Source organism: Drosophila rhopaloa, unplaced genomic scaffold (genome assembly GCF_018152115.1).
Source record: "Drosophila rhopaloa isolate 14029-0021.01 unplaced genomic scaffold, ASM1815211v1 contig_115, whole genome shotgun sequence".
In the NCBI taxonomy this organism is placed as follows: domain Eukaryota; kingdom Metazoa; phylum Arthropoda; class Insecta; order Diptera; family Drosophilidae; genus Drosophila; species Drosophila rhopaloa.
In genome coordinates this window covers 3,873,517-3,889,323 of record NW_025334990.1, presented here as the reverse complement: position 1 = coordinate 3,889,323, position 15,807 = coordinate 3,873,517, and the positions used below count along the sequence as shown (strand labels likewise).

At 39.0% G+C, this 15,807-nt stretch overlaps 2 protein-coding genes across 2 annotated transcripts in view; one reads left to right on the top strand and one right to left on the bottom strand.

Moving 5' to 3' along the window:
• The window catches only part of LOC108053972 (leucine-rich repeat and immunoglobulin-like domain-containing nogo receptor-interacting protein 3), a 93,889-nt gene that overhangs the window by 70,172 nt on the left and 7,910 nt on the right, over positions 1-15,807 (bottom strand).
• LOC108040024 (serine/threonine-protein phosphatase alpha-2 isoform) lies at positions 10,798-12,060 on the top strand. The gene has a single exon (XM_017117252.2). It carries the CDS (start codon positions 10,824-10,826, stop codon positions 11,949-11,951), a length of 1,128 nt encoding a protein of 375 aa, XP_016972741.2. The 5' UTR covers positions 10,798-10,823; the 3' UTR covers positions 11,952-12,060.

The following is a 15,807-nucleotide window of genomic DNA, read 5'->3' as shown; positions in this document are numbered from 1 at the left end:
TTCCCGCTGTTTGGCAACAATTTTCAATTAACAATTATTCAGGCAGTGGCTGGCTTTTGGGGGGCAAAGTATGGGGGCCTCGAGACTGATTTTGACATCAGCCAAATTGAAATGTAATTGTTTTGGCCAGGTCCCCGATTGTCTGTCGAACTGGAGCCCTTGACCCCCGACCCCTGCTGCCCGATCCCTTTGGACGCCCCTGGCTTCATGCTGTTAATGATGCAGCCACAAAATGCCGTTTGCATATGTTACCACTCCCATGGGATCCGAGCCAAACGAATGCGGCTAGATGAGGAAAATAGGGAAAATGGGAAATAGGAAAATCGGGGGCGCCAACGCAGACATCAAAGGCGCATTTAAAATCCCAAACATATTTGAAAATTGCATGGCAATGAATTGGAAATTGAATAGCATTTCCATACACGGAATGCATCCGATATTGATTGCAGGGCAAATATGAATTTTTTCCCTTTTGTTTGTTTTGCGTTTTTGCGGCATTAGCAAATCATTGGAGCAGAGTTTTATATTTTTGTATTATTTAAACTTACGTATGTAGTACGGGGAATATGATTATTTAAAGTCCAAGAATGCTCACCTGAAATTAAAAATTTGTAAACTTTGTTAATAGGTGAACCAGAACTAATATCCAATTTATTATGAGTTATATTTTGTTTTTAGATCTTAAGATATAATTTTAACTATTTAAGCTTATTAAAAGTATAAATGTTAAGGTAAGTAATAGTATAATTATTCAGGCCTATCTTAAATAACCAAATTACCATTTTCGAAGCTCAAGTTTTTTTGGGTGCCCACTCCCTATTATTTTAAAATTATTCCTAGCTGACTTTCACACCTTTTGAAAGCATCCTAAGCAGCTGTAAACTTCATGCTTGACTTTCATTTATTTCAAAGACCGTCTCCATCCAGAACTGCCCACATGTGCTGTCATAAATCAACTCGATGTATATCGCCACATAAGTGACCACACTTGATTCAACAAAAAATAAACGCACACCCTTGTGACCTGTTTGGGTTTCCATTTGCCACATGTGCCATATGTTCGGGCCGCACCTCCCGAGGGTCAAAGGGCACCCTTAGCATGGGCAGACAAAAATGCATTTAATTATCGCACCTAATTTCAATTTAAGTCGAAACATACGAACGTAATTTGTAATAATTTTTCGGTGCTTTCTCCAGAACGAAAGTCAACGAAAAATGTTGCAAATAACTCATCGAGAAGGGGGAATGTCGGCTTAATGGTTCCAGGTGAGTGCACATTATTCATTACCCAAAACACACCCCCTAAAAATAGACGTGTATATCCATATGTGTGTGGGTTGTAATATCCCTTGTATGAGGGAAACCCCCAGACACTCTCTCCATCTCTTGCCCTTTTTAAGTATTATTAATTGTCTTACATGTTTGTACTGAGCCGCAGGATATGCATGTTTTGTGGAGAAAGTAACTCTATATCCCATTCCCCTTTCATCTTGGGATTTTGATAAGAATTTAATTTGAATTTTGGATGGTTTTGGGAAATATGCAAATGGCTTTACATGGAATTTATAATAAAAGCCGCACGACAAATCTAGAAAAGCTCTGCTCATTTCCGTGCCCCAGTCACCTCAATTTATTTTAATTTCTGCCACCTCTAGCTTCGAGTTGAGACTTTCCTTTATCCTATCTATGACACCGCCCAAAAATATGACAGAATATGCCCCGAGGGGCAGGAAAAACTTGAACTTTCCAATCGAAAGACAAAACGACAAAGTCGTGTCCAAAGTAGAAAATCCCCAGGGCAAACAAACGGAGCAAATGGCTTGGAATTGCAGAAAAAAGCCAAACTAAGCCAAAAACGCCAAGAAAAACAAGGCAACAGAAAACTGAAGGAAAGGTTCGTCTCGAAGCGAACTGAAGCCGAGAGCAATGTGACTGCGATTTACTGGTTCAATTAGCTTGCAAAGGATGATGGCTTGATGCTTCGAAATTTTTTTTTATTTCTGCTCCATAGCCTCAGGTCGGGGACATACTCGATTCTTTCAGTGTGAGGGACCATAATTTGCTAAATTTATGCATGCAACCAATGTCGGTCAAGATTACTGGAAATCTTCGCTGCGATTGCCGTCGATGCAGTCCATAAGTTAGCATTTTTATTTCACATCCAGGGGTTCTCTCAACGCCCGTTGAGAATGCTACCATAAATTTGGGCATCCAATGGTCACAATTAACTATCGCTGCCACGATCCGTGGCCCCCATCTGGTGTTGTGACATCTCCTAAGTGGACACAAGTTTGTGTGGCTACAATTTATGGGAACTTGTTTAAACCGGCTGAACCCAATATCATCGAGTCGGTGCGTTTTAGCCGATAGTATATGCCATGCGCTTTCCAATTACATGCTGACGCATTCTCATTTAGATTGCGAGGCCCTTTTTTGTCCGGCTAATGTCTTTATTATGAATATCAAAGGTGGCCCAGGCAAAGCAGGGGGTCTGAAAATGGGGCTATATTATAATTCAAAGAAAATCAGGTTCTAATCGTGGAATATCGAACCATTTGTAACTTTCAAAATTAGTTTTTTACTTTGAATAAATTACAATTTAAACTTAAATCATTGAGTCATAATTTTAGGTTTTTATGTTGTGATTCCCTCCCAAATCAGTTATTTATAACATCACAACATATGTTTTCCCGAGTATATTTAAGTGGTTTCCTTTACATCGCTTTAAAAACCACACACAAGTACTTACACCCATTTCCATAACAATTTAACCTCTTCATACACTCCAACTGGGTTTAAGCCACTCAAAAGGATCCGAGTTACATCAGATGACTAAATTAATCCCTGTGACACCTGGAACAACTGGCATGTCCATCTTCCGTCAGACCTAATTAGTTATGCAAAACAGTTGTTGGGCCTACTCCGTACGAGTGTCACCGGCTGCCTTCATGATTTGTCACACGCAATAAATTATGCAATTTCGGATGCCAAAAAACGAAGATAAAGATAAAGTCGTTGCGTGCCATTGCTCAATCATCATCATCCACAGCAGAGCAGCATCCTCAAGAAATGGAAATGGGAATGGGAATGGCAATGGTATGATGATGGGAACTTTTATGCTCACTTTTGCATGGTAAATGCCCACTGACATGTCTCTTTCACTCTGTTTCCATGTATAAATAAGTAAATACTTTAGTTGGCGCACAAAAGTTGACTTTTTATGTTGATTATAATGCTGATGAACCTGGAATTATCACATGTTGTTTGATGAACTGCAGACACGCACAATGCTATAGTATTTACACACATATATGTATTTATAAGGCAGTCGAGTTCGAGTCAACTGAAGTCAAGCACGGAGGCTGTCTCTATCTCTATTCGCCTTCTCTGTCGCCGAGTTGATAATCTGCCTGACACTTTGATGAAATGCTGCCGTCTCTTTATTTATGCTGGCATTGATAAATCGTCACAAGTGACGAACAACAGAAGTTCTGACCCCTCGAAAAAGCCGGCAGCCCCCACCGCTAGATGTCGCCACAGTGGAGCAGCCTTATCAACGTGGGCCTCTTTTGACTTTCCGCTGTTGTTCAACTTGCTCTACATACTCGGACATTGATTAATTTCATAGTTAATTTGTCGGCATTAATCAGTATTAACTTAAATGGACATCAACACGTCCCTGGCTTAGAAGTCACTGACTCCCGCCTTTCTTTACCCTCAATTGTTTTGTTCTTTTTTGTCATATTAATTAGATTTTACTTCTAGCTAAGATCAAGTTCTCTTCGTGGGATTATTGGGGACATGGGGCATGTGCAACTCAATTAATTGCTACAGATTTGTGTGGATAAGCGAGTGATTAGGCTGGACTAAGGTAGAGCAAGAGAGAGTATATTTTAAGCTTCTTATACTCAATTAGTTAGTTCCGTAAAAATTCTTGTTTTTGTGTGTTAAGAAAAATATTTGGTGAAAAAGAAAATAAATGCACTTGGAATCCCTTAAATCTTAAGTGGATAAACTCCGATTACTTTGATAATGATAAAAGTATTTAAAATTTTTGGCCAGAAGTGCGGACATTTCAAAGGTTTAGTAATATAAAACCTCGCATTAAGCCTAATTTAAAGTGTATAAATAATAAGCCTGTGTATTTGGTGTTAAGCCAAATAATTTACAAGTAGTTTAGGCACCGAATTTTGCGCCCAAAGTACAGTCGCTATAAAAGTAAAAAAATGCGCGACCACTCGGCAACCCTAAAGGCTCTGCTAACCAGAGTTGCTCCATTTCCCGTGTTTGCGTGCGTGTGTGCGTGACTCTTTGACGATGCAAAAAATGTTTGCCAAAGCCCAACTTACACACCCAAACACACACACAGTCTGAGGAACGTCGGCGGGGGCTTAAAGCACGTTTATGGGTTAAACAGAGCAGAGCAAACATTAGCGACGGCGGCAGAGTTTCGAACTTCCCCCGACCACCACCCACTTCCCGTCATTTTCCGCATTTCCCTGCTTTTCCCACCTTTCCTCACCTGAAACGGCGCTTGCACTTAGGCGTTTGGTAATAGCCACAAACACATGCGGCGAACTAATGCAACGCGGCGAATTCAAGTGCCGAACGTACATAGCGGTAAACATGCTAAGCGGTTTTTCTGCCTGCCTTTCAAAGAGTTTCTGGAAGGAAAAGCGTGGAAAAGCAAGAAAAGCCAACAACAAGCGGCAGAAGGGCAGCAAAGTCAACGGTAAAAGTGTTTGCCCAAAGCCCTGGCCAACAAAAAACGAAGCAAACGAAACGACGAAGTGGGAAAAGGCGAAGACAAGGCGTCCAGGATACAAATGCAAACACTTCAAATACACTGAAAAACTTAATAGATTATTTCCAATCATAAAAGAATAGAAATATTTCTAATAAAACAATTGAAAAGACTTCTTACACGATGATGCACTATATACCATTTAACATTATCAACTATGCTGGAGAGACATGTTCCAATTGTCATCTTAAAAATCTTTAAATATTCTTTGCTTGTAGTTTATAAGAAATTATTTATAAAGAGGATGATTAAGCCCGGGTTTTTTTAATTTGTAAATTTTATGATTTTAAATTATTTTTCATGTAGCATATTAATGCCTGAATTTCGGATTTGGGGGACCTGTGTGCCCAATTGCGGTTAACAAAACTGTCCCAGCCCACTGGCTGCTTAAGAGCTGGCCCAAAGGACTCCCTTCTTTAAGGGAGCTTCTTCTGGTGCCCATGTCGCCCTGTCCAATTGACGGCTACTTGACATTTGGCGCTGCTCCCTCGGCTTTTGTTTCCCTTTACTGTTCCTGCTGTTTGCACAGCCCACACTCAAAAGAAAGAGAGGGGTGGAGGCCTGAGGAAAGAGACGGGGAGACGGTTTCGACCAAATGGAGTAGAGTAAACACTTCCTTCGGAAAGTCTACACCCCACCCCTCTTCGTGCAGCCTGCAAAAATATTATTTTAGCGTGTGAAAAATGTAAAGTGCTATAATGTTTGGAAAATATATAACAGTTCCCCTAGTCGCACACACAGAGACATATAGTACACCGACTTGGACGTTCAACGACCGCACCCCGCCCACTTTTCCGCCCCCTTTTCCACCAACCGACATGTCGAGTTGACTTGACTTGTTAGCGAGTGAGTGGAAATGCGCTAAAGTGTGAGTGAAAATGTTATTCCTCATTTTGTTTGATTTAAGCTGATCAAGTGTTGCACTTGCTTTTATGGCCAGCATTTCTACATTTTCTTCTCTTTTGGTTTCTATTGTTTACACTCCTGTTGGCTAAGTGCAAACAACTAAAGAAGGAACCTTACTTTTAAGGGATCAGCAAGAGAAGAAAAGGAAATATATTTTGAGTAGTTCAAGAAAGGCTCAAAAGCAGAATTTTCTTTTCATTTCCAGCGTATTATAACAAAAAAATAATACAAAAAAAAATTAGATAATGTTTTTGTTGAAGTCTAGTCACCTGATTCCACAGTGCAAACATTTTATGTTCACCTACCAAATAATAAACCTCATTATTCATAGAAAAAAAATATTAGTTTCTATACCCACTGCTAACTAATTCCTCCTTCACTCCATTCCCCTGCAGCGTGTGAACTTTTTTAGGAGTCAGTGTGGGATTTTACGATCAATTTCCGTTGCAGAACAAGCCTATAAAAGAGAAACTGTTTGAAGTGGGGGTGGGGATCGGAAACAGGAGATTCGTGTATAAAGCGGCAGTCAGACGAAACCACTAAATATGGAACATTAAAAACCATAAATATTAAAACATAAAAATAGCCATAAAACGAGAACACCGAACAACTGCAGCAAGCACAAAGAACAGAATATTAAAATTACAATGAAAATCCGTTTAGAGGGGAAATTAATTTCAAACAAGCAGCGGGGAAAACAGCTGGAAATCAATATGAACTAAACAAAGCAGCTTCCAAAAACGAAGAATGAAATGCCACCCAACGTCACACACACACACACGCAAACACAATTAGTCGGAAAATTGGGGAAGGGGCGAAAAGGTGTTGGCGGGGGTAAAATCAATTTTCAGTGCTTTATCGAAAATGCATTTCCATTTACAAGGAGTTTTTCACTCCCCTGTCCGCGGCAGAGTATTAAAAAATCAATGAATAAATAAACAAAAACCAGCAACTATCTCCCTTCTTTTTTTTGTCGGGCAGAATCTTTTGTCTCTCGGCATATAGTGAAAAGTGGTGGGGGGATCCTCAGCCTCCGGAGTTGATTTATATTTGTTTCGAACCGCATTGTGTGAACGGCGACAGCTATAAAAGCTTTGGCGGGACACGTCTCGCCGTCCGTATTTTTGTCCGTACTCTTGTCCGTATCTCTCGTTGAACTCTAGACCTTTTGTCCGCTTCCATTTGGAAATCCGGAACTTATCTTTTTACAAAAAATATGCCTGTTCTTTAACTTGTCCTTTAAACAATTTATCTGCTGAAATGCACTCAATTTCAGCCTACCTTAAAGTTATAAAATAAAATTGGTTTTAAATTACTGTGTACTATTTATCCACATTTAGAGATTATTTAGAGTAATATTGGTCCTTTCCCTGCAACCGACTTTCCCTTGAAAACTTTCATAACCCAAGCGACAACTATTTGATTGCTTAATTAGCAAACATTTTTGGGGTCGCAATAAATGAGGACAATTGAAAATGTCAACAGTTGTCCCTTTCGGATTGTGCATAATTACAAACGCAGCAACAAATGTTAATGCTCGGGGTCATTTGAGTGGGTTTTCCAATAAACAGGAACAGATCGTGCATTTATGAGGGCAGTAGGAACCAGTCTCCCTATGTCTGTACATCATGTTTGCCACTCCATGAATGTGTTAATTAGTCGCAGCCCGCAAAAACTGCATCCATCGCACCCTGGCAAATGTCAAAAATCGAAATTATGAAATGACATTTTCCCTTCGCTCCAATGTTAATTAAGTTTGGGATTGTATACAGATGTATTTAATGTTTTCCATCGGATGAGTGGGGATGAGAACTGCAAGGGAAATTCTATATTTATTTCCAAATTTTTTCCTTAATAAATATTTAATTGATTCGGAGTTTTGACACATGATACATGATATTGGTTAAAGGCTTTGATTGATGGTTTGTTATGAAGGCTAGGGGGAAATTGTATTCTTAGTGGGAAAAAAATCAAAGTCAAAATTTTTGTTAAATTAAAACAAAATATTTCACCTTGTTTGAAGATTCTCAGAAAAAGTTAAGTAAATGCGTTTGTTTTTGAGTTGTAAAAATCAAAATCAGTAAAATGGATCTTTAGACAGATAACAAAAAATCATCTTTCCCAATTTGTTTTTTTTTCTATTTTTTTATTTCTGAGTTATAGAATTTTTAAAATATGGAGCAAGCCCCGAATATGATTAATCATATAAACAAACGGTTGCTGCTATTTTCAGCTTAAACTTTTCTCCCCCCTCACAAAAAAACCTCAAAAACTTCAAAAGGCCAAACAAACAAATAATTAATAACAAAAGTTAAGAAGGCAAAAATCAAAAAAGAACTTTGGCAGTCACGCCCATTTAAGTATAAACAATTTCGAAATTCTAGCCACCCACCACCCTCTTTTGCAAAGAGCACTTGTCGTTGAAAACATTTGTAAAAATTCCCATGGGATTGGAAAATTGAAGTAGCAGCGACTATATCCAAGATAAATAGAGGGAGATGGATGTAGATATAGAAGGAGAGTGGTCAGCAGGGGGCATCCCTCATCTTCGTACTCATACATGCATAAACAAATAAAAACCCATTAAGCAAAGCCAACAACAACTACCGCATTGATGTGTGCAGTGATTATCCGAAGAAAGAGAGGGGCATAGAGCACTAGAAAGAGATGGGAAGTGCAAGAAAGTAGCGGCAAGCAATTAACAACTACAGCTTCAAACAAAAGGAGTGAGGGAGAGAGGTACCAAGCTACTGCTGAGACACTGAGAAAAAATAAAGAATTTTTATCAAAATATAGAAATACATTTTATTTGTAAATTATCGAAAAGTTATTCCTTTTATCTGGTTAAAGATCTTATATGTATGTAAATACATATTGTTACAAAATTTTGACATTACTTTCTAAATATATTAAAGATAAATAGTATCAAAACCAAATTACTAGTGGTGACACAGAATTTCTTCCAACCAAATTTGGTTGAAATTTATATGTAAAACATATGTAAATTCTAACCGAATTTCTTTAAAAGATATTTCTGTCTCACCAAGTAAGCAATTTGTTGTTTCTACAAATACAAATAATTTTTCAGTGCATCCATGTGTGCGGGAATCCAAAATCAACAATATCATCCGCAGAGATAAGAGCAGCAGAGGAAAGAGATGACAACAGTGTGCGAGCGAGAGGTAAAATGTAGGGGAGAAGTGCACTAGATAAGCAAAAACTCAGTTGGAACCCAACAAAACGAAAAAGAAAGTCCAGCTGTGTTTACTATATGAAACAGAAGCCGCTCATCCAAAAATAGTAACCTCATCTTTCCCTTAATGCAAAGTGCAGAGATAGTATTTCTCGTGAAATATTTTCATATTTACTTGCACAACACAAGAAGTGTTCAGTATATAAATAATATGAAGTCCGACTTATTATTACTCTCTTTAAATAATCTTGGCCTAAATATCAATTTAATGTAGATCAAAGCACAGTAGTTTTCCTGTTCAATCTATAGATTATATTTTGAATTTTTAAGAGTAGTTAAACAATAAAAATTCTTCAAGAATTCCAATTGAACCTTTTCAGAATTATTATTTGCTACAATGTCTGAAAACAATTTAATTAAAAATAAATTAATACACTTCAAAGTAATCTAAAATAACAAAAAGTTGCGGGTGGTTTAGCAAGCAAAAATCCAGAAGAAACTGAGGGTCTGTGTCAAGGCGATATGCAAAAATAATCCCCATCAAAGAATTGAAATGAACAACAGGAATGGGCAAAAAATGCTCATATGTGGGCAGATATGCTCTTGTCAACTTGACGGATCAGGGATGAAGTCCAAAAGAAGAGTGGGTCTAGGTTTCGAGTGCTTGGGGCTACCCCAACCGCTTTTCCGCAGCGCCCTTTGCGGAATCCGTTACTAATCACACGACTTACATTTGTCGCCCGCTTCCGACGCCCCCGCATCCCTCGCCCCTTTTCCAATCCCCGGTTCAGGGTTGATGCATTCGCAGAATCTCAGCCTGTCACATGCTCGTAAAATCAACAAAATGCAGGCGACTGTTGTGACACTTGCCATGACAACAGGCCCGAACAGCAGCAACAACACTCCGAGTTGCAGTTAGCAAAATGTTTAATGAGTGACAGAGAGATAGGGAAACACTGTGAAAAAAACTCTGCAATAGGATAAACAAATGTCCACATTCTAAAGTTACTAAACATTCTAAACTTACTACGTAAGTTTTAGTAATAAAACAATTCTAGATTAAAAAAAAATATTAAAAACTTGTAAAGCCTTGTTATTATTATGTAATTTTTTGTATTCCAAAAAAACATTTTATAATATTCCCAAACAATATTAACATTTTATATGGATGTAACAGAAATACAGCTTATATTTATAAAATTGAATGAAAAATATTTTAATAATATCTGACATAAATACGTAATGGGTAGTTATTTTATTAATCTTATTTATATCATTTGTGCATTAAGACTCTTAATTTAAGATAAAAGGACAAAGCATAGAAATTTGCATCTGCGGTAGGTTTTGGCTTAAGAACTGACTGTGGAGAACGGTGGATGTTGGGGGTTTGATCCACCCCTAGAGGCAGAGAAGTGTGGGGCAGTTGGAAAGGGGGGTTGGCCCACCCACTCGAAAATGCGTCGCTAGCTTTTTGCATTCTATGTCAGCTGTCAAAGTCCAAAAACTGAAGTTGCCTTTGTGTTTTTTTCTACATGTATATGTATGCATGGACATGGCCGGAGGGGTGATGGCCAAAAGGGGGTGGGAGGTGACTGGATGATGCTGCCGTCGGGCAAAGTGTCCATTATGTTGATTTGAAAAATAAAAGCAACGGATGCGATAGCTCACACAAAGATGAAGGGCGGACTGACAAAGCGAAGGGGGGATGGTTTACTGGGCGGACTTTTCCGGGGGAGGGGACGTTTAGCAGTGGCTGGTACTTCAAATTTAGTTGATTGAATGACAGTTATGTGCTTTGCGATGCGTTTTGTTTAGCCGAGATTTGTCAAGAAAATGCGAAAACAAACTTTATAATTATGAAAACACTTTACCAATTCTTAACCTAAACAGTATGATGAATTTCAAAATGTATCTGCCTTCATGTACATTGTACACACATATGTGTGCCTTACTACTCAAAAATATATTACACCACACTCAAAAAAAAAAAAAAAAAAAATTTCACTCCACAAGAAACGAAACCTTCCTGTACCACCTATACAACCGCATCGAAATTCAAAGTTGCCGGATGAACCTCGGCAAATGATTATCATGAAGAAGATAACCAGTAAGGGAGGAGTTCAGAAAAGTCGCAATCTTAAGTTCGACGACGGTATGAATCTGGACCAGATCATTGCGAAACTGAAGCTGGTGGGGGATTTAGGATCCGTGATCCAGGTGTCTGCCCGGGATATCGAAACAGTGTGTATTAGCGCGCGGGAAGTGCTGCTCAGCCAGCCGAGTTTGCTGGAGTTGCGTGCACCGATCAATTTACTGGGTGATATACATGGACAGTACCATAATCTGCTGCGGTACTTTGAGGCCAATGGGTATCCGCCGGATTCGGAGTATCTGCTGCTGGGCGATTATGTGGACAGGGGCAAGCAGTCCATCGAAACATTGACCCTACTTCTGGCCCTCAAGGCGAGGTATCCATCGAAATTCTTCTTACTCCGTGGCAACCACGAGTGTTCCAGCTTGAATCACTTCTATGGATTCTACGACGAGTGCAAGAGGCGCTACACGGTTAAACTGTGGCGCACTTTCGTCGATTGCTACAATTGCATGCCCCTGGCGGCGATCATCGAGGACAATATCTTCTGCTGTCACGGCGGCCTGAGTCCGCATCTGTTTAGCATGCAGCAAATACGGAAGATACAGCGACCCATCGAGATCCCCGAGGCCGGATTGGTGTGCGATATCCTCTGGTCCGATCCAGACCTAAGGATAATGGGCTGGGGACCCAACGAACGCGGTGTGAGCCACACCTTCGGCTCCGATGTGGTCAGTGCCTTCCTCCACCGCTTCGGGTTCAACCTCATTTGCAGGGGTCACCAGGTCGTCGAGGATGGGTACGAGTTCTTTGCCAAGCGCCAGTTGGTCACCATTTTCTCCGCACCCAACTATTGCGGGGAATTCGATAATGCCGGGGCAATGTTGTGCATCGACGAGAATCTTCTCTGCACTTTTCGTGTTCAGAGGCCAAGGGTCACGGTGTTTTCAAAGTGAGCGGATGGTATTTACTTAGGAGGAAAGGCTTGTTATGTTTCCTCAATTTTAAAGTTGAGTTTTGTGAGAATGTATTGTAAAATTTATTAAATTTATTATACACTTCAAATGATATTTTAATATTTTTATTCAGATAATCGCACTGTCAAGTTCATTACTTAAAAATTACGATTTTAAAAAATGTTTTATCGTCTAGCTATTTTAAATATAAACAAGAAAACTTTATATTAAGCTGCAAAATAACATTTCACATTAACCACAAAGTACCGCATATTACCATTTTATAATTAACTGCTACAATTACAATACAATTAATCGAAAAATCCATTAAAAAGTATCCCATCTCATCAACAATTGTAGTCTAGAAAAAAACCACACTGATTTCTTCTTTTTGTGTAGTCATGTAAAAAGTAATATATATTAATTTGATAAATGATAATCATTAATTTCCATCTAGTAAAGTCATAAAGCCAATTAAATTATAGCAAAGTTGGCAAAGAATGTTGACAATTCCCCAGTCCCCTCACCTCCCTTTTCCCAGCGCCCAACTCAAATGTTAATGACTGTCCTCAACAAAAGTGAAAAGCAGCTAAAATAATTACTAAAATGCATTACAACACGCACATGCACGCAGAGGGAAATGCAAATTGGTGGGGAAAATAATAAAAAAAAAAGGAGAGAAATTAAATGACACTGCAATTTGCAAAGGGAATAAATTAATGGCAATCCATTTCCAAAAATTGGAATGATGCAAAGTGGCCATTAATGCAAATTTATAGAGTAATGAAAGGGAGAATGGGTCGAGACTTATGTGACACAAATATACAGGTTCGATCACCTTGAACTATATAAAGATAGTAATCAAGTTAATTCACTTAGAGTTATGTCTTTACTGGCAATTAAATTTTCGTAGCTTAAATTTCCCTTCCTGCTCAACTCAAATTGAATTTGCCAAGGACCAAAGTTTCACCAAATGTTGTATTTGCAACAAACATGACAACAAGGAGATTCACTTGCATATATCCATACGATGTTGTTGACTAATGACAACACAAGCATATCAGTGTCGCAACAGTCAAGGAAAACAAAAACAACCCAGCAAATACGCATATGTGTGGGGTTGAAAGGGGGTCCTTTTGGCAGCATTAACCCCACAATGGATGCAGCATGTCCGAGAAAAAGTGGAGATGCAGAGATATGAAAGGGAAGACAGGGACAGGCGTAAGCTGAAATATCCACAAAACTAATCTGAGCGAAAGAGCCAGGGCCAGACGAAAAGAGCGAGATGCAAGCAAGCTGCAAGGATTTACATATTAAGCCATTTTTAATTTACGACTTGCCAAAAAGCTGCCAGTCGAAGGAGTCGGAGCAGGACGAAAGACTTTCCCTTTTCCCCCGAAACTCACCCATATTCGCCCCGCCAACTGACTAAACAGCAGATAACAAAGAAGGGAGACTGCCAGGGAACACAGATGGATGATAAAGCAGCCAAAGGGATAACGACAGCCATGAGCGGAGCTTGTATCCTTACGCAAAAGCCACATAACGGCAATGGAAGCCACCCACCCACTCCCCCTTTTCACCACCCCCACAGCCTTGGACCCAAAGGTTTTCCTCTGGAAGAAGCAGCGAGTGAGCCACAATGACAGTAATAAAATAAAAGTAAATCCATGCTTCGCCTTTTTTCTCAGCTCCTTTCTCCTTTCTCCGCCAGCTGGCATCTGTCAAAGTTTGACATTGACGTACAAGTCTCGGAAGTAGAGAATCGAGAACTGAGAACTGAGAAATGAGACGCAGCTTGTTTAGAGATTTAGAGATGTTTTCCATGTCGGGAGTAGCCCATCGGAAAACTGGAAAAAAATGGGATGGGGAAAAAGGGAAAGTTAAGCCGAATATATGGCACTTTTTTAAAAGGTTTTAAAGGTGTTTCATGACGGATCTCATCTGTCAATAAAATGTCTATAAACAAATAAACTATGCTGTAACACAAAATTAAAGTAAGGCCTACAAAAACACCTTTTTATAAATATATAATTAAAAATTCTATAAAGAACACATATTTTGAAAACCATCTGACAATGAACTATAGGACTTCGTGTAAAAGAAAGCAGGATTTTAAGACATAACCACCCCCTGTATTATAGACTTATAATCTTCATTTCCTCAGGGTCTCTTTTGGAAGGAAAAATAAACCCAACAGGAAATGGCAATAATAAACGTTATAAGGGATATTTCCCTATGGGCTGTTCCATTTTTATAGAGCTCTCAGACAATCGCAGGGCACATCTTCAAGTCTTTTCCTTGCTTTTCAGCAACTTTTCCAGTTTACTGGTGTGACAACAGGTGCAGATGAAAGCCAATGTAAGGGGGAAAAGGGCAATGCATGGACCATAGAAGAGCCATCAATCACGTGGGTCTTCGAAAGCCAAAACCAACTCAACCATATGCCAAGAGGTAGTTACAGTAGACCCTCGAAAACTCATCCCTTCCGACCGCAAGTTTTCCCATTCCCCCATACCCCTTAATTCCCCCTTTTTTGTGGGGGGCGTCAAATGTGACGCTTGCAGAAAAAAAGGAAAGAAACTCCAGCCTCCTTCCTCGAAAATCCCCAAATAAAACCTTCTATAACAAGCGGAAGGAAATGTTGGGCTGCCTGATGCTGATGATGATGATGACAATGTTCCTGGCTTCGGTTCTTTAAAGTTTTCGGGGGATCCCAAAAAGAGGAAAACCAGTGAAAAGTCAATGTCTGTTGCGGTTTTGTCACTCAAAACACACAAAAACCGCTTTGTTTGCCGGGCGAAAGTGAAGTCTGTGGCAAAAGAAAAGGAAATCCCTCCCTATCCTGAATCACCTTCCTCTATTGTATCTCTGGGTGTGAAAAGATTTTCACTTGATTTGGCTTTGCTCAACGAACGATTTTTTTTTTTTTTTCTGTTGTTCGGTTGATTATAAACTTTTCTTACTTGAATCATTCTACTGGCTTGTTATCCCTTCGCAAGTTCACTCACCTGCAAAAAAGAAACAGAGATAAGGTTAGAAAGGCCGAGCAAAGAGTTATGTTTGCTAATTAAAAGATTACAAAGATCAAACCCTTTTCAAAGTTGCAAACTAGCCTGGCATTTAATTAACATAGAAAAAATCAACCGCAATCGACCCCGAAAAAGGGCGAAAACCGCCAACAAAATGAAAACACAAGTAACAACTCTATTAAAAATATGCCCAGTCGAATGATTTATAACATTTCTGGTTCAGTGAGACGGCACAAAATAAAACGTGGAAAATATAATGGTAGGACATGGCATTAGCTTGGTCACCTTCCTGTTCCTTTTTTAGGGTACAAATTTAAAATATATAAAAAAACATTTTTTGACAGGATAAGCGGGTGCCTTTGGCATACCGTGAAAAATGATGACTTTGGCAATTGGTTTTTGGGGGAAACGGACTGAATATTACAGGAAGACTGCTGCCAGATAATGATGAGCTGTCTAATATTGATAGAACATCTGAGGGGTTAATCAGAAAATAGTCAAAATTAGTTGTTTCAATTAATGTTATGGCTTTGAGGGATGGCTTAAAATAAGGCTTATATAAAATGTATTCTTCAAATATAAATTTAAATTAATAGTCTTCAGAAATAGGCCTAAGAAAAATAATTCAAAGTTCTCTGAACCAATAAGTTTACCACTTCAAAATAACTATCAATTAATTTTCCCGAAAACCTTAATTCAGTTATCAAAATAAAGAAAATTAAATTCAAGCCACTTTCACCGATGGCTTAAGAACAGCTGCCAGCTAACCACACCAAAAAAAGCATGATTAATCAGCAAAAAAAATGAGGAAAACCACAACAAAA